Genomic DNA, 19,664 nt, shown 5'->3' on the forward strand with positions numbered 1-19,664 from the left:
GTACTTTTTCTTTCTTTCTGGAGTCCGGGCAAATCCTATTAGGCCCGTTCTATACTGCATGCGGCCGCGCGTGCACGTGCCGCATGCTTTTCCCTGTTATAGAGCCGGGAGCTGCAGGTACTGTGTGTGTGTGTGTGTGTGTGTGTGTGTGTGTGTGTGTGTGTGTGTGTGTGTGTGTGTGTGTGTGTGTGTGTGTGTGTGTGTGCGTGAAGAAAGTCCTAAATAAGATTTTTTTAAAGAAAAAAAAAAGTTTAATAAATATTTTTTTATTTTATTTGTGCAATCATTGACACATAGACACACATCCACACATACATACATGCATACATATGTAGCCATGCATAACAATGTCTACAGTCATCTCTCCTGCTGGCAGCAAAACCTGGTAAGTTACAGGAATGCCAGCAGTAATCATGGAGGTTTGCCCTCACACCCTGGTGAGGTGCCCTATGTATGGATGGGAGTGGCCACATGCTCTGAGTCCATGGTTAGTGACATCAGAGATGTGCCTGCCTCCTGAGATATATAAGGCACTGCACTGCCTAAAGTTAGTGTGGTTGCTGCGGGTTGATGTTACAAGGTGAAAGTGAAGCAGCAAGTTCTGAGGTGCCCACTAGTGCAGTAACTAGTGGCACCATTCTATATCCAGCCAGAAAAGGCCAACTGTGTCCAGGGACCTGGCACAGGGGTGATCTCCCTGCGGGGAGAGGGAATCCCACTCCATTGGGAGGGCGTACCTTTTAAAGGGGATCACGGAGCAATGTGCAGCTGAAGCAATGACTGTGAGGGGCAGCTGGGCCTTATCACCACGCACAATAAAGATGACTTGTTCAATGAGAACCCCATGGTGTGAGTCTGCAGTTACTCTCCAGGGGCCCTCACCACCAAGAAGGAGTTCCTCATCAGGACCATCTACCTGCAGACGCATAGATCCTGATGAGGTGGAGGTGCTGCACGTGATATAGGTAGGACTCGCACACACTACCTCAGCTGCCGGTCTGGCTTGACATCCCCGAATACCATCATGCGGGAGACTCAGGAGTCCTGTTGCCTACAGGTGCACCACCAGACACGAACATGTAATGAGGGCTGGATAGACCACAGGGGCCAATGTGAGATTGGGTGGGTCAGACCAGTGGGAACACCCGTTACAGTTGGAGGCGCTGCTGAGATACCTGTCACAAGGACGGGCTTTTGCTAGGCACACTGGGAAACAGGGAGAGTGTCTGCTGCCACTTTGTGCTGCGTGGAAGGGAGCCAGGGGTAGTCAGGGGAGCTGCATGTGACGCGGAACGCACGGACGCCCTGGGATTCTGCAAGGAGTTTGCTGGGTCTGGAGCCGGGCTATAGCTGTAACCGAAACCTTGAGGTAGTGCTAGTGGTATGACGCCTAAAGGGATAAACTGGTAACTTAGAGCAGGAATCCTGGAGAGGGTCTGCGCTAGACTGACCAACAGCAGGTAGACCCCAAAGTATTGCATGGACGAACCAGAGTACTCTAGTCCATTCCAGACCACTCACCGCAGGGAGCACAGACTGGGAGGAAGGAGATACAGCAGACACAGAAAGAGTGAGCCTGGCCTGAGGTAGTGCAACACGAGTCAGATCTACATTAGGTACACAAGGTGGTGCACAAGGCATTTTTATTGTATCGGTGTGGCAGCTGCCCCACAGAGTGGAGCTCCATGTACAATAATTCAAGGAACAGTAGCCGAATGGCGCCCGCCAGAATGGAGAATCCGCGTGGTGCGGAAGCTCAAATATGGCTGACGGAGGCCGAAGGAGAGAACGAATATGTTGTGTGAGGAAGAAGAGCAAGCTACAGAAGAGACTTTTGTGAGCCTGCTGTGGAATGGTGTGAAAACAGTGATTGTGCCGTGTATGTCCTGTTAGGACCTTGGGGTACTGACCCTGAGGATAGCGAAGGGGACATTATTGTGAGATGGGAGGAACGTAATGGACTTGCTTGTCATTCAACATACAAACAGTCGAACGCTACCTCAACAGTGAACCCGATTGACAGTGCAATCCAAGATGGCGGTTCCTGCGTCCCTGGGAAACCGCGTGGGCCAGTTGCAGAGAATATTGCAAATGCTCAATTTGCAGAAAGTTGGCCAGGAGTGGCGCCAAAGGAGAGACCCCGCCCTGTTGGGGGGTATGGCGCGAAAGCTGGAGCCGCGCCTACATGGACTGCGACTAATTCCGCCTCTGTGCTGGGTCAGCCTACAAGTCAACGGGACCTCCCCCAAGTTTCAACCAGGGGGAGTGATTTCCTATCTTGGCGGATGCGGATGGAGAAAGCTGGAGGAAGGGTTGGCAACCCAGCCCATGCCCTTCAGTTGCGAGGAACCATCAAGCAGTACAGACCACTAGTGCGAGTACCTCCATTAGTGACTATGGCTTGCAAACAAGAAGAAGGGCCTCTGATAACCACTCATCCCTACTCGGCTCCAAGGAGGCTTCCTGATCCTCAGAGTAGAGGGTGTAAAGACGGTGGCATGCTTATGCCTGCAGTGCCGACTGCCGGGCGGAGCGGTGAGCTCTACTGCACGATGCGCTCAGTATGGCCTACAATACTTATGGCCCATGCCAACATTCGTGCCGGTTCAGGCAGTGGAGGCTGCGGAAGATGTTGCTATGTTAACCACGGAACTTCCCGGTGCGCTCTGGAGGGAGACTATGGGTCCCGGAGAACAGGGACCAGCTCCGGTCATCAAGACAGAGCCGGCAGAGAAACCCGGTCACCGACGCGGTGGTAAAAGGGGGACGCACCGCAGATCACCAAGCGGAATGCCCCGGCCTAACGCCAAGTTGGAGTCCTCGGACGAGGAGTCCCTCAGCCTTATTGTAGTGACGGCCCGACCGCCGGCGTACTACAGCAGCAATACTATTAAAAGAGGGCCACTTACCGGTGTCGGCGAAGAACGGAGCCGAGTGTCGCCCATACCGCGGCGAAGTCCCACGGCCGTGGTGACCAGCGGATCCGATGGCGACAGGTCCACTCCAACGCCCAGGAGTGGTAAGCAGAGTCCATGCTTGTCCCAGGCTCCCAAGGTTGGGGTGGCGGAGGAAGGACAGAGCCAGGCCCAGGCGGCGCCACGACGGAAAAAGGTGTTGCCGGATATCGTGGTGGAGGAAGAGGTCCCGCTTGGGGACCCAACCCAAGATGGCGACGAGACACGTGCGTGTCCAGACATCGCTTCCGGTGGACCGAGCGGAGCAGAGTGGGAGATGATCGCGCCCCTTCGCTCGAGCAGTGGAGGTCGGACGCCTAAGACCAAGAGGAGCGGGCGATCGACGCATAAATCGAGGAGTCGTGAGACCGGAGAGAAGGAGAGTCACTGCGGCGGAACCAGACCAGGTAGCGGAGAAGAGCAGGTCCTAGCCCCGCGGATACCGACGGTGCGGCCCTATCCCCAAACCCCAGTCCTAGCTAGACCCCAGGCGTCTAGTTAAAGTCCCAGCCCCATTCACTTTCACTTTTGGGTCATCCTCCAGTTTAGGGGTGTCAGGGTATTCACGGGTCACTTCCAATGAACGGACTGGGAGCCTGGACTATGGGACATCTGATGATGGGTCAGTGAGAGGAGGGAGGATTACACGGCAGGTGTCGGTATCCAGCGACTGTCCCAGTAATTGTTGGCGTTACCATTGGGAGCCAGAAAAGGGGTCCGGGATCTCAGGTCCCGTCCGAGTGTACGTCGGGCATATCTTCCGGGGGTGTGCCAGAAGAGGGAGAGTTAGAGGAGGTATCTTTAGGGAAGGTCAGGGAAACCCGATGGTGGGCCCCCTTGTTCGAGGGATACGTGGCCTGGATCGATAGGACCCGGTTCATCGTAGAGCGGGATGGGGTAGTGGATCATTGGTGGGCCAAAGGGGAGTTTACGGAGGAGGATCACCTAAGGGAAATCCAGGAGAAGTGGTACAAAATTAGGCGAGGGGTAATAGAAACACGGGTTCCGGATGGGTTGGATGATCCGGTGGATCCTGATGAACCCTGTCATGGGTGTTGCTGGGGAGAGCAGGCAGTGCTAAGCTGACAAGGGCCTGCCGAGCAGAACGGGCCATTGTAGCCAAATATAAACGCTCCCATGGGTTGGAATACCCCTATGTTCCCGAACCCCTCATGCAGGAGATAGAGGATCGCCGGGATGGGTGGCTTAGGGAGGATATAGAGTACTATATGGTTAAAAGGGTGGTGCCATTAAGGGCCCCCAAGCAGAAGAGCGGATTTCCCAGTTAATGCGAGTCTGGAGTATTGAGCGCAGCATCTATATGCATAAGGTTGTGTATAGACACGAGCGTGGCTTGCCCCGGGAGTATAGCGTTACAGTGACCGACATGGCGGGCAGAGAAGTGAAGAAGCCAGATCCTAGCCACTATTATTAGGGAGGCAGCATAGTGAGGTCTGTGTTAAGTCTTGAGCGCCCCTGCTGGTCAGTGAGCGCTGTGTTATATGACTAATTATGGATGAAAACCATTGTTATGGCTTAATGATGTGTTCCTTTTGCAGTGTTTCCTGGAGAAAGGTACAACAAATTTAGGTACCAGCCGGGACAGTGGGGACTCACCAGGGGGAGTATGTAGCCATGCATAACAATGTCTACAGTCATCTTTCCTGCTGGCAGCAAAACCTGGTAAGTTACAGGAATGCCAGCAGTAATCATGGAGGTTTGCCCTCACACCCTGGTGAGGTGCCCTATGTATGGATGGGAGTGGCCACATGCTCTGAGTCCATGGTTAGTGACATCAGAGATGTGCCTGCCTCCGGAGATATATAAGGCACTGTACTGCCTAAAGTTAGTGTGGTTGCTGCTGGTTGATGTTACAAGGTGAAGGTGAAGCAGCAAGTTCTGAGGTGCCCACTAGTGCAGTAACTAGTGGCACCATTCTATATCCAGCCAGAGAAGGCCAACTGTGTCCAGTGACCTGGCACAGGGGTGATCTCCCTGCGGGGAGAGGGAATCCCACTCCATTGGGAGGGCGTAACTTTTAAAGGGGATCACGGAGCAATGTGCGGCTGAAGCAATGACTGTGAGGGGCAGCTGGGCCTTATCACCACGCACAATAAAGATGACTTGTTCAATGAGAACCCCATGGTGTGAGTCTGCAATTACTCTCCAGGGGCCCTCACCACCAAGAAGGAGTTCCTCATCAGGACCATCTCCCTGCGGACGCATAGATCCTGATGAGGTGTAGGCTGCACGTGATATAGGTAGGACTCGCACACACTACCTCAGCTGCCTGTCTAGCTTGACATCCCCGAATACAATCATGCGGGAGACTCAGGTGTCCTGTTGCCTACGGGTGCACCACCAGACACGAACATGTAATGAGGGCTGGATAGACCACAGGGGCCAATGTGAGATTGGGTGGGTCAGACCAGTGGGAACACCCGTTACACATACATACATACTGTGCCGGCCACCTTTAACCTAACACTAACCCGCAATTGTTCGGGGCTTTTTTTTTTCAGTCGCCGAAAATGCGGCTGGTGCGCGGCCGTTTCTCCCGATCAGCGCTAATGGCGCTGAACAAAGGAAGCGCCTGCGGCGTCGAAAAGAAAAAAAAAAGCCTGCGTCTGCACGCGGTTTAAAAATACCCGCGGAGAAAGCCGCTTTAGACTAAAGCGGGCCGCCACTGTACATACATGCATACACACACATACATACATTTGAGCGCCGGTAGCGGCGCAAAATCATCTTTTCCCCGTCTTCGCCGCTGTCTGTCGGCTCCCCGCTCCCTGCCGTGCACGCACGGCCCTTGTATAGAAGGGCTGGCTGACCTCAGCCATCTATAACTGCCGTGCGCACGCACGGCGTAGCACGTGCCCGCAACTATAGAACGGCCCTTTAGGATTAACACAATACACTGACAAATCTGCCAATTGAAGCACAATTCTAACCTGTTTAACGCCTACAGTTTTAAATTTTCCTTAAGCATAGTTTTAATCCAGTAAGAAAGGATCCCCTTGGCTGCACAGCTGCCAAATTAGTTCACACCCTTCCAAAAAAGTGAGGGGAGGTAAGCCAAGAGAATTTGTGTTTGAAAGGTTCAGTCTTTTCTGCTGGTTATTTTTGCTTCCTGCAGTAGTTTATTGAAATAGACAGTCGAGCCGAGAAGTGGCATATCAATGAAGTTAGGAGGAGACACAACTGTTAGGTTAAGAGGAAGGAAAGAGAGAAGAGAGGTTAGCGTTCAGAGTAGATGACCGAGCAGTCAATGGAGCCAAGGTCTCGTGAGTAGCAAGGAGAACAGATACTGTAGTAGGGTTAGAGCTGGTTGCTTCACTAGCGTGATAGCAAAGCAGGATCTGGCACTGTGACTAGCTGTAGCACTAACTAAAAAGTGTGTTAGTGCAGCGCTGGCCAGTGAGACGAGACAGGGGCGGGGATTACGATCAATCTTCTCATTCAAACAATTTGGTTGTAATGTATTTATCTTGTACCGATGCACTGTAGAAAGCTTTGTTTTACCTACTGATAACATATCCTGTTGTAACTCAGAATATCACATGGGGTTCAGTGGCAGTGATGGCACAGTACTTTATATCCCACCATATCCCACCATACCCCACCATATCGAGCAATGAAGACTGCTACATCTATACAGCTACTAAGTTTTTTTGTAAGTAGTTGCTGTTCAAGTTAAATCCTACATAATAGAGAGAGATTATGACGTTAAAAAAAAATGTCTTTAGGGTGAATGATTCCATAAAGTTTCAGATTTCCTGTAAGAGTACATGTTCAGTACCAAATGTTTGTTATTCAATATTCGCAAATTAATCGAAAGTTGAAAACAATTGCCATTAATGGTTTAAAAATATGTCAACAATGACTGGTTATTAATTTAATATTTGCAAGGTTAGGAAATAGAAATGAGCAAATACTGGAAAATGTGAAAACACTGTGTGTATATATATATATATATATATATATATATATATATATATATATATATATATATATATATATATATATATATATATATATATACTGTAGTGACCTGTTATATACGCAGGCAAGATGGGCCTAACGCCAGCCTGTGCTCGATCATTATTATTAATATCATTTATTTGTGAAGCGCTAACATATTCCGCAGCGCTGTACGATGGGGTACAGAGTTACGTATATTACAAAAACATAAACAGTTACATACAAGGGAGGACAAACATGCACAAACAGATACAAAGAGGTAACGAGGGCCCTGCTCGTGAGAGTTTACAATCTATATAGAGTGAGGGGCAATGTTGAAACATGAAGGTAAGGTGGCTGCTCATTGTAGGCCCAAGGCCTGGCCTAGCCTGACAGCTGAAGCCATGCATTTGTTTTTACGGTGGGGAATGCTACAGTACATAGGGTGGATATTGGTCCAGCCCCACAGCTGTTCCCAATGGGGTTGGATGGGAAGGGGAGGGGAGTTGGATGTAGGAGGTATGGCAAGTAGGCTTTTAAATATCTGAAAGCTGGGGGAGAGTCTGATGGTACATGGTAGGGAATTCCAGAGAGAAGGGGCAGCGCGGGAGAAGTCTTGCAGACGGGAGTGAGAAGAGGTAATATGGTTGGGGGGGAAGGCAGGTGTTATTGGCAGAACGTAGGTGGCGTGTGGGTATGTATTTGTGGATGAGGACTGATATGTAAGGGGGCACGCAGTGTCGTTGAGATCTTACTATGGCTTTAAATGTAATTCTAGAGGCTAGCCTCTAGTGCAGGGCTATGCGTAGTGGAGCGGTGAGGGAGGTAGATGAGTCTAGCAGCAGTATTTTGGATGGATTGGAGTTGAGAGAGGCGGACAATGGGAATGCCAATTTAGAGAAGGTTGCAGTAGTTAATGCGGGACATGATGAGTGAGTGGATTAGGATTTTTGTTGCATCATGAGCGAGAAAAGGGTGTATCTTGGCGATATTTCGTAGGTAGAGACGGCAGGACTTCATGAGGGACTGAATGTGAGGAACGAAGGAGAGATCAGTCAATGATGACCCCATGACAGCGGGGTTGAGGAGATGGTGGTGTTATTGGCAGTGTGGGAGTGTGGGTGTAGGGGTGTCAGTGGATGGGGGAAAGAATATTAATTCTGTTTTGGACATTTTTAGCTTCCAGTAGCGGTGAGACATCCAGGAGGAGATTGCAGAGAGACAGTTAGGGACAGGAGGGAGGCGGAGAGGTCAGGGGAGGAGAGAGAGGTTTGGGTGTCCATTAGCATAAAGATGATCCTGAAAGCCAAAAGATTGTGTTAGTTTACCAAATGAAAAGGTGTAGAGTGAGAAGCGCAGAGGGCCAAGGACAGAGCCAAGGGGGACTCCAACAGATAGAGGGAGTGAAGAGGAAACACAGGAGCGGTTAATGCCAATTTCTCAACCGTCTGCGCAACTACAGATGTGGCAAAGCTTACCGCTCACATTGCCGCAGACGGATTAAAACTGCGGGGTCTAAAATCCGGAAGCATGGACCTCCATAGGGCGATCAGAGCAGACATTGTCCCCACAAAGCAAACAGCCACAGTGGACAGCAAGTCCTGCTGCATCTGTATATCAGTGTCTTTTAACTCACATCTGTGTAGTTGCTTCTTAGATGAGGCTTGATGTATTTTAGGATTGTTGTCAGTCCGGGTTTCATATTTAGTAATAAAGAGTACTTTGTGCTGAGTGGGTTTCCCCCCCCCCCTCCTCCTCTTACACCACTCAGACAACCACAGCTGAATAAGCAGAAAGGGCACCATTTATCCGCAGTGCTGTATGCTATTCTGTTAAAAAAAAAAAAAAGTTTCTAAGGTAATTGGATTTTCGGCTGTCATAATCAGATTTATGAGAAAATAAATCCAAGTTCCCTTACACAGTGTTGATTTATTCCGCTCCGTATGGTCTAGCTTTCCTTACCACGCACATGTCCAGCATTGATGTATTTGACTTGAAGGTGTCCTTTACTATGAGATGAGACTCAGAGTGATATACGTGTAGCGGGGTCCCCCTTCCTTACCTCCGATGCGAGGGGGAACTGCTCAGCTCCTCCGGCAGCCCGAATGCAAGTTGCGGTGGCCATCTTGGGAATCACAGAACTACAACTCCCAGAGGCCTTCGGGGTGGGGTTAGGTCACATGGGCCGTCCCAGCCAATGAGGAGCGAGTGGCCTATTTCTGGATCCATATCTCCTCTGCGGGACTAGGAACCAGCGTGATTAGTCCTGAGGGAGCCAGCAAGGAAGACGGACGTGTCCAGGGAGCAAGTAAGCCCCTGGACTAGGCCAGAGCGGTGCCCTAAGGCCCTAGTTAAACCTCGATCACTGGTTTAGTGCAGTATTGTAGGGAAGGCCCTAGACAGGGCCTCTTCCCCTTAGAGATCCACAACCAGTGCCACTGTGACGGTCATCCTCGCGGCGGCCTTCGGACGAGTCCGCACGTGATCACCACCTGTAAGGCTTGAGGGGAATTTTGCAGACCCCGCATCGTGGGACCACGGATGCAATTTTGCTAACAGAGGATCCCCCTAATTCCCTGGTCGTAGCCAGGAAGGTACCACCTTGCAGCACCACACCTCAGGGAGGGTAGCGCTACCTTCACATACTTTGGGGTGGGAGTTGTTCTGCGGACACTGGGGTTCCAGGTGCCCAGCGCACCCTCAGTACTTTGGGGGGAGCACACAGGGGTACTGTGTTATTGTGTTATGTTATTGTGTGTACTGTATGGTCTGCATACTGTGGGACCGCAGTAAAGACGAGTTATATAATTTCTGATGTGATATGGTTTATTGCTGAGTATATTGTTTCCTATGAGGAGACATCCCGCCATGCTGGGATCCTCATAGGTGGAGGCGCTGCACCGCCAGATATAGCACCCCGGGCTCCCCAGAAGCGGAGGCTTTGGCCTCCTGTGAGATTCACAGGTAACAGCAGCACGCCTAATCGCCCGCGGTTTCCCCTTAGGCTGCGCTTATAGTGCAAACGACAGCGACGCGACGTCGCGTCAAAACAAATGCATTGCCACCGTCGCGTGCGCTTATAGTAAGAGCGACGCTACGGATTGGTCGCGATTGCTGGAAGTCATCTCAATTTGATTGTTCCAGCGACCGCAGCCTGACGTCGCCGGCACTATAAACGCGGCCTTAGGCATAGGGCAAAGGGGGTTACATACGGATCGTGTAACATGCCGACATAGGAATGTCACATATTTATCTTTATTTTGGTTGCATTTCTTGACTAATTATTATTATCGTTATTATTTTGTTGATTTGTGGATCACCAACATACAGTATGTCACAGTGCCGTGTATTTGTGGTGAGAGACGACAATAAGTCGGCCTTCAAAATCTTACCAAGATGACACAAATTCATAGTACACTGTAAATCAAGGAGAATGCTGACAATGCACAGGGATAGAAAAATTGTGTAGGGCAGAGGTGGGCAAATCCAGTCCTCAAAGGCCAGCAACAGGTCAGGTTTTCAGGATATCCCTGCTTCAGCACAAGTTGCTCAATCAGTGGCTCAGTCGAAGACTGCACCACCTGGGCTGAAGCTTGGGCTGATTGAGCCATCTGTGCTGAAGCAGGGATATCCTGAAAAGCTGACCTGTTGCTGGCCCTTGAGGACCGAAGTTTCCTACCCCTGCACAACAGTTTGCCCAGGAACATCTGTCCCTCTTACTGACTTGTATTCTTTCTCTGATAGGGACAGGGTGGTCCCAACGGGGAGAAACAAGTTGTTGACTAACACTCCCACATTCAGATCAAAGGAATTTGTGCTTAATTTCCAAAGAGAGAGAACAGAGCAGGTTTCCATTTGTTTAGAGAAGTTAAATGATTTACTGAACGGTGATTTACTGAATGTTATTTTTTTTGCTCAGCTGCTAGGGATTTATGGATACACTTAATAGATCTAGTCACTAAAGTACGGCAACGGTTACTGGCCACTAACAGCCCAGTAAATGGCCTTTGGCGAACGTCAATGGCGTCCTCAGTTAATAATAATAACACTGTTTCATATAGCGCCTTTCTTCCACTGGGATTAAAAGCGCTTCACAATTACAGTGTAGTGCCGGACTGTTTACAGAGGAGCTTGCAATCTATGTTTTTATTTATGCCTGAGACCCAGGGAAATGGGGCGACACCGGGAATGGAACCAGCGTCCCCCGATTCAAACTCCGTGTCTGTGTTCGCAGAGTCGGTGTCTTTACTCCCTACAAACCCATTTACTGTTACATTCATTTTAAGATGCATACAGAACATGACTGAGGTACTGTGTACATTAGACAAGAAAGGGAACCCACCTGAGATGATGAAAGGGATACGATGAACGCCTTTTGCTGCCAGAAACGCCTGCAACACAGCATGCGATGCAGTGTAATACAATGGATTCTTTTTCACGTCTGCTTTTCATACCTGTGGTTTGACTTTCATTGCCTTCTCTTTGCAGCACCCGGCAGTGCCACTTGCTCCTCGATGTGTTCAACTCGACAGAACATGAGTTAACCATAAGTGCAAAGGACAATGAAGATCTCATCCTTCATGCGGGAGAGTGTCAACGGTAAGTGCCGGGTATATTCAGCAATTTAATCCGAGTCACTTATCGTAGAGCCGGAGCGGCTTTGCAATGCGTCGCAGAGCAATATATTGGGGAGATTCACGAAGCGTGTAGCACTGCAATCCCGCGTTAGCAAGTGGCGGTTAACGCCAGATCGCAGGGAGGTCCCCCACATCGGCGCTTATTGAATCCCAAAGATTGATGGATTATGATGAGGATTAAGGGCTCCCTAAATCATAGCTCAGTATCCAAGGAGAGGACCCCCATCTAACATGACGGGTAAACATTAAGAGCAGAGGTGGCCAACTCCAGTCCTCAAGGGCCACCAACAGGTCAGGTTTTTAGGATATCCCTGCTCCAGCACAGGTGGCTCAATCAGTGGCTCAGTCGTTGACTGAGCCACTGATTGAGCCACCTGTGCTGGAGCAGGGATATCCTTCAATCCTGACCTGTTGGTGGCCCTTGAGGACTGGAGCTGGCTTCCCCTGCCACAGAGTGACCTATGGAAGCAGTTGTATGAGGTTCGGAGAAAGACTAGTGGGTTTGCGAAACGATTCTATCATCGCTATACAATAGACTGTGCTGGTACCTGAAATGATAAAGGGGGGAATTGCGTAAATGTACAGTAGAGCAGATGCAGAACGGACTTCAGAGAAAGTGCTTTATAGATGGGGACATTGATAATGTTTTACGGCCATTACAAGAGATGGAAGAAGGAAGCATGGGAGCTAACATGAAGGATGTGTTGCACCTTTATTTGGGGGTCGTCGTTGGGTTCGGGGAGGTAACTGAAGCAGTGTCTGTGGCATGAGCAGACTTGTCTGCTTAGGAAGACCAGTATTGTGACATATGGGTAATCTCAACATAGAGCTGGAGGTCCGAATGGGATCCAGTTAACTCTTTTTGATCTCCCAGAGTAGAGGTAAATAGGTGAGCTTGTAGGCATTGTGATTTAACGGCGTACAAGGTGATTCCAGAGTTGAGGATTCCAGTCAAGGAGTAGTCAGAAAAGAGGTAAATGATGGTATTATTATTATTATTATTATGGTGGCCAGTGCAAAGCAAGCAATGGTGCAGTATGTGGACCGCAGCAGGGTCAAAAATGTGGAGCCACAGAACATGGTTCTCACCTCCTCCTACTTCTATTCACGAAAGACCTTCTCCACTTCCTGTCCCTGCTACACCAAACATTTCCTTTTGACCCAAATGCTTTAACATCTTCCCACGTTCCCTGCAGTGGCTGGATGTTGTCCTTTTTCAGATTGGTTTGGGGACATGTTTGATGTTTGTTGCCCCTTGTCTGTTTTCCCTCCGACCTAGAGGACTTATGTATTTTGCCAGGCGTGCTGTGTCTATGTTTAACCTTTTCCATGGTCTGACGCCGGACCCAAGCTTGCTTCCTTCCAATGAGCCAGACAGTAGAGGTGATTTCAGAGGTCAACTCGACCAATTAGGTAAACGGCAGCTCCCTGTCGATGACTTGTAGTATGGCAGTGTCTGTTTACTGGGTAAAATAAGGGTAAGAGAGAGAACATTTAAAATAAACCTTTGAACTGAGAATAGGTGCTGGTGTAATAATCACAGTGATAACGAGACCTTATCAGAGAGCTATAATGTTACTGTCTTTACCTAGAAAGGGCAATAACGTAAACTATTTTAGTTGTTCATTTGCTTAATCGAGGCACTTGCTTTATTATAGCTTTTAGTTTTAAAATCGACTAAATTATGTTTAATTGCCACCATCTATATTAACTGGATTGGTTGATCTCGGCTTGTTTTTATGTTTGTTAAAATCAGCTGCAGCAAACAGGATCAGCATCAGCATCAGCTTGATGTAAATCAGGAGACCTGTAAAACGCAGCTAAACTCAGCAAAACATAAATAAAACAAAGGAAATCATTACAAATGTTTATTTTTTAAGTTAGGGTGCGAAATCTGCTCAAGACAGGCATTTTGACCATTAGGAAGCTTGCAAGTGATGCACAATATGGTTACATAAGAAGGTGAGACTACAGATGTAGCAGATGTTGCTGCCCTTGTAAACTCAATGTTAAAGCAGCAATAATACCCCCCCCCTTCTTATTTTCTTTGCTTTTCTTCTTATTTTTATATGTAAAGCATGTGTCAATGTTTAATGCTACATTATTACCTAAGCTGACAATCATTTGCTGCTCCTGTGATAAATCTGTAAAAATCCTGATTGTGTGCCTAATTAAATGGCCGCCTTCTGACTTTGTGCTGCAGTCTGTGAAATGTTGCAGCTGATATGTAACATTATATTACTAAGTGTAACACATTATTGTTACAGCTTTCAGAGTAATAGACGGTCTGCTGTTTGGAACACAGCAACAGATGTGTTTGTGATACTTTGTTGCCTAAGGGCAGAGCTCAAAAAGGTGCGTGTCAGAGCCTGTTTGGAAAGAGAAAGCAGATATGACTTTCTAAAGGGCTGCTGTAGTAATCAAAGGATATGTAGTACATTAACAAAATAATTAAAACTGGCATTAGGAGTTAAAAAAAATGCAGACAGTATTATTATCTAATCCTACAGAACTGATTTATTAAAAAAAAAAAACAACAACAAAAAACAGGATTTTCCAAGTTTTGCTGCTTTAATGTTGCACTAAACGCAGGACATAATGCAGCTTCGAGGAAAAAAATGGTAGCGTGTAAGGTCTTGCGCCTTTTTTTTCCCCCGTTATTTTTTGCATCCACCCACGTTGTAATATACAATCTCCGCTGGTGGCTATTCGTGCAGTGCTGCAGGTGTTCTTACACCTCTTAACCTGTACAGTGCTGGGGGTACAGAGGGCCACGGGCACGCCAGCACTTCCCATCGTGGGACAGCTCCCAGAGCGATCACATGACGTGGCCGGGTGCCGGAAAAGCAGCTCCAATTCCATTTCCATCGGGTTTGCCGGCCCGGTCGGAGTGGTCAGCACGATCTGGCCAAAGGAGAGCGAGCAAGCGCCGTGATGTATCCAGTACGTCAATAAGGGCACTGTAAAGGTTACGTAACCACTTCAGTGTAACCCATGTGCTCATCCATATCTAATTATTTACTCTCTATTTTTAGTAGTGATCTACTTATGTACATTTATCCAGAACATCGTATAATTTTACAGTATAGCAAATGGTCAGAATGAAAGGAGAAGGCAATGTATAATACAGCGATAATGTTTCCTGGGCACCCCCATTCCACTGATCCACTGATCTACTCACGTAGAATAGACCAGGTTATTGAAACATACTGCATTTCTTTTTACAATAATTGTAATTAATTGAAAAGAAAAGGCTTTTGGGATTTTCCTGTTAGACCCTTTATTACTCCAGTCATCAGCGTAAACATTTGTGAGTGGGTATACAAAGATATTTGTGGGAGTGGGTATACAAAGATATTTGTGGGAGTGGGTATACAAAGATATTTGTGGGAGTGGATATACAAAGATATTTGTGGGAGTGGGTATACAAAGATATTTGTGGGAGTAGGTATACAAAGATATTTGTGGGAGTGGGTATACAAAGATATATTTGTGAGAGTGGGTATACAAAGACATTTGTGAGAGAGGGTATACAAAGATATTTGTGAGAGTGGGTATACAAAGATATTTGTGAGAGTGGGTATACAAAAATTTGTGAGAGTGGGTATACAAAGATATTTGTGAGAGTGGGTATACAAAGACATTTGTGAGAGTGGGTATACAAAGATATATTTGTGAGAGTGGGTATACAAAGACATTTGTGAGAGTGGGTATACAAAGATATTTGTGAGAGCGGGTATACAAAGATATTTGTGAGAATGGGTATTCAAAGACATTTGTGAGAGTGGGTATTCAAATACATTTGTGAGAGTGGGTATTCAAAGATATATTTGTGAGAATGGGTATACAATGATATTTGTGAGAGTGGGTATACAAAGACATTTGTGATAGTGGGTATACAAAGACATTTGTGAGAGTGGGTATACAAAGATATTTGTGAGAGTGGGTATACAAAGATATTTGTGGGAGTGGGTATACAAAGATATTTGTGGGAGTGGGTATTCAAAGATATTTGTGAGAGTGAGTATACAAAGATATTTGTGAGAGTGGGTATACAAAGATATTTGTGAGAGTGGGTATACAAAGACATTTGTGAGAGTGGGTATACAAAGATATATTTGTGAGAATGAGTATACAAAGATATTTGTGAGAATGGGTATACAAAGATATTTGTGAGAGTGGGTATTCAAAGATATATTTGTGAGAATGGGTATTCAAAGATATTTGTGAGAGTGGTATTCAAAGATATATTTGTGAGAGTGGGTATACAAAGACATTTGTGAGAGTGGGTATACAAAGATATTTGTGAGTGGGTATACAAAGACATTTGTGAGAATGGGTATACAAAGACATTTGTGAGAGTGGGTATTCAAAGATATTTGTGAGAGTAGGTATTCAAAGATATTTATGAGAGTGGGTATACAAAGACATTTGTGAGTGGGTATACAAAGACATTTGTGAGATTGTTATACAAAGATATTTGTGAGAATGGGTATACAAAGATATATTTGTGAGAATGGGTATACAAAGATATATTTGTTAGAGTGAGTATTCAAAGATATATTTGTGAGAGTGGGTATACAAAGATATATTTGTGAGAGTGGGTATACAAAGATATATTTTTGAGAGTGGGTATACAAAGACATTTGTGAGAGTGGGTATACAAAGACATTTGTGAGAGTGGGTATACAGAGACATTTGTGAGAGTGGCTAAAGAGAGACATTTGTGAGAGTGGCTATACAGAGACATTTGTGAGAGTGGCTATACAGAGACATTTGTGAGAATGGGATCTTTGACCACGGAGCGTATAATGTAATAAGCGCTTGTTTTTCTCTCTTGTTGGGGTTGATTTGTTTATGTGACTTTGACACTATATTTGCATACAATCTGCCCTAATAGCCTGGGCTGCCTTAAATATTTATGCATCTGACAAATCTTTCAGAGATTGCCTAACCAAAGTTAATTGATTGCCAAATTGTAGTCCGGTAAGCCAGAACAAATGTCCAGAAGTACATGCATTATGTATAGGTGCAATTGTACTCGCTGCAGAATACCTTCCTATCACTGCAAAGCAAACATCTCCACCGTGCTTTGGTTATTTGCACTTAAAGTGTGTGCTTATAATATTTGTGCAGTTGTAAATATATTTTAACAGTATATACTTAAAAACATATATATTTTATTAATGAATACTTCCGCATTAGGCTGTTACATACGGCACCCATACATACATACGGCACCCCTGCGAGCATGTGACCTGCATACGGGACAAGGGGTTAATACTCACGCTCACAAGCACAGGAGAGCATGTGACGTAAATATGCAACCAGGGTTAATACACGCGGCTACTCTAGCCAACTCATCTTTCACCTGCGCAAGGTACCTCCAATGAGTTAATATTAACCCCTTACTCAATTGCAATCATATCTATACACTTCCACCACCCGGGAAATACAAGTCAAAGATGTAATATTAATAATTGTGAGGGTCCCAGGTCCCTGTTGATTATAGAAACAACTATGCACTTTAACACACCAATATCCGTTGTTGCAAAATGTGTCCGGAAATGTAAATACTCTCTCCAGAGTGTGCAACAGTTAATTCAGAGCCCAAAGCACTACTTATTAGATGTTTTAATATAGATAAAAACACAGTGCTTAGATTACAGAAAAAAGGATAAAAAAAAACAGTTACAGTAAAATGCAGAACAGTTAAAAAAAAAAAAAAAAAAAAAAAGTGTAGCCCCCTCCTTACCTCTGGTGAGGGGTAGCTGCTCTGCTGCTTAGCTGATCGTCGGAGTTCCGCGCGATCGGGGAGTTAGCAGGGGGCTGCCATTTTGTAGAAAGGCCCGCATGCACAGTGTTGCCAGTGTGGCAGCCAAGTAGGACTACGAGTCCCAGAACTCTCGGGGGGAGGGAGATCACGTGCAATGGCCTGGATGCAGCCTGAAGGAACAGGATATCCTCCGCGGGCAGAGAGACCGCGAACCAGTCAGACAGAGGCGGCAAGACAGAAGGTAGTGTCCAGGGAGCAGTTGTTTCCTGGACTAGGCCAGACTCTGCCCCTAAGCCCCAGTCAGGCTCTGAGCCAACCATAGCTCTGTATTGTAGGGAAGGCCCCAGATAGGGACACTCCTCACCTTATCATTACTGCTACACTGTTGTGCCGTTGGACGGACGTCCACACGGCGGACTGTGGCCTCGGACCAGTGTTCAGGGACATTTGTGGGAGACACTCCGGCTGGAGCTCACACCACGTGGATGCCGGGACCCTTAGTCGAGAGGGGATTACTGTCGGAGGTCCCGATGCATGAGACCTGCATCAGAGAAATTCCGGAAGCTGCCGCTGGTGTACTGGAGTACCCAGGCAGGTATCACAAGTGCACCAACGGTTCACATCACAGGGGGGGTAACGCTACCTCACACTTTGGGTGGGTTTGCTCGTGTGGACATCGGGTTACAGGTACTCAGGGCACCCTCAGTACTTTGGGGGATCACTCATGGTGGTGGTTGTATTGCATTTTACCCATATAGTATTGTTATATGTGTGTCAGTAAATACAAGTTATATATTATCTGGTGTGATACTGACTGTATTGGTTCCTATGAGGAGTCATCCTGCCAACGCTGGGATGCCTCATAGGTGGAGGTGCTGCACTAAGAGAGAGGAAGCTCACCAGGCTCCCAGAAGCGGAGTCTCAGGCATCCTGTGAGTGTACAGACATAGGGAAAGGGGGCTACAAACGGATATAACATGGAGAAAAACCTATACTGTACATTACCAAATGCCATAGATTTCTCCCAGAGAGGCCACTGGTTCAGGAACATGAGATATCACGTATTTGGTCCCAAATACACCTCTGGTGGAATCTGACTTTTCATCATCTTTTTCCAGACTTTAATCCATTCTTTCCTCATGGAACCAGCATCAGCCCACCCCCAATCATCAATCGTCTGTCAGAGTGAAACACAACTCTTCTACCAAACCACTTTTAGCTTTGAAATACCTTGAGCCAGGGTCCTGTTTACATTAGTGGAGGGAGAACCATAAGTTGCTTACATCTCCAGGTTTTAACAGTCCTACAACCAGGCCTGACCAAGGGGCAAGCAGGCCATAAAACATTACATGTACTTAGTATTTTTTTAAATCAAACTGTACCCACATTAACCTGTGAAGCACCAGAGGGATTAAAACACATCATATCTCATGACATTATCATGACACAGGCGATACCTTTTTTTTATTTGGGCTAACAATTGATATAAGACAATCTTTTCGAGAGGTCTATCTGTTCCTCAGGTCAGCAATCCTGATTTACAGAGATTCCCGGAGCTTAACACAGATGTAAAAAAAAAAAACCGAGAGAACAATTTAAGGCAGAAGATGGGGAGAATACGTGGCGAACGGGATAGTAAATAAACAGACAGGGCAATAAAGAAGTGAGAGGGATAGAGAGATGTGGAGAGCATGTAGGACCATATGTCCATCAGCAGTGTTTAGGGGGTGGGTGTGTGTCCGGGGGGGGGGGGGGGTAGGGGGTTGAAATTAAAATGACCAAAGAGGCAGGGAGAAACATTATACAAATTATGGTGTGTGAGAAACCCCCATATCAGCATTAAGTCATCTTGTTTTAGTGTCAAAGAGCATTATCATTTTGAGTGCAAATGTTTTCCGTCCTTGAGTGCTTTTAAACATTCCTTTTAGGAGTTAGATTTTTAGGTCATTTATGGAATGCACTATCGCAGCTGGACTAACAGCTATTTCTACTTAATTCATATTTTATTAACCACACGTTAAATAAGTTATGGTGGCTAAAAAAAAGTGACAAAAGCCCTCCCCCGTACAGTGTACAGCAAATAAAAGTACCACTTTGTGAGCACATTCACATGTCTCAGACAGGTCTGTAACCCCGCTTCTCTCCATTATCTCCTAGCATACAGTGCTTCCACTGCAGCCAGGGATTCTGGGTAAAAATGAGCAGAAAGTGACACATTTTGCTTCAAATCCATTTTAACATGGAAAGCTTACACCTGCCGTATTACACAGCTTTTCCGCACAGCCTGGGTAAAAGAAGTGCAGAGCCAGTAACCATACTCACAGACAGTTGTTTCAA

At 46.7% G+C, this 19,664-nt stretch overlaps 1 protein-coding gene across 2 annotated transcripts in view; it reads left to right on the top strand.

Moving 5' to 3' along the window:
• The window catches only part of TRAPPC9 (trafficking protein particle complex subunit 9), a 953,009-nt gene that overhangs the window by 391,401 nt on the left and 541,944 nt on the right, over positions 1-19,664 (top strand). For both annotated transcript variants that reach the window (XM_075581783.1, XM_075581782.1), the window contains one exon: positions 11,403-11,513. In XM_075581783.1, the coding sequence (XP_075437898.1) occupies positions 11,403-11,513 (111 nt within the window). The remainder of the gene's footprint in view (positions 1-11,402; positions 11,514-19,664) is intronic.

This window comes from Ascaphus truei, chromosome 2 (genome assembly GCF_040206685.1).
Source record: "Ascaphus truei isolate aAscTru1 chromosome 2, aAscTru1.hap1, whole genome shotgun sequence".
Lineage (NCBI taxonomy): Eukaryota > Metazoa > Chordata > Amphibia > Anura > Ascaphidae > Ascaphus > Ascaphus truei.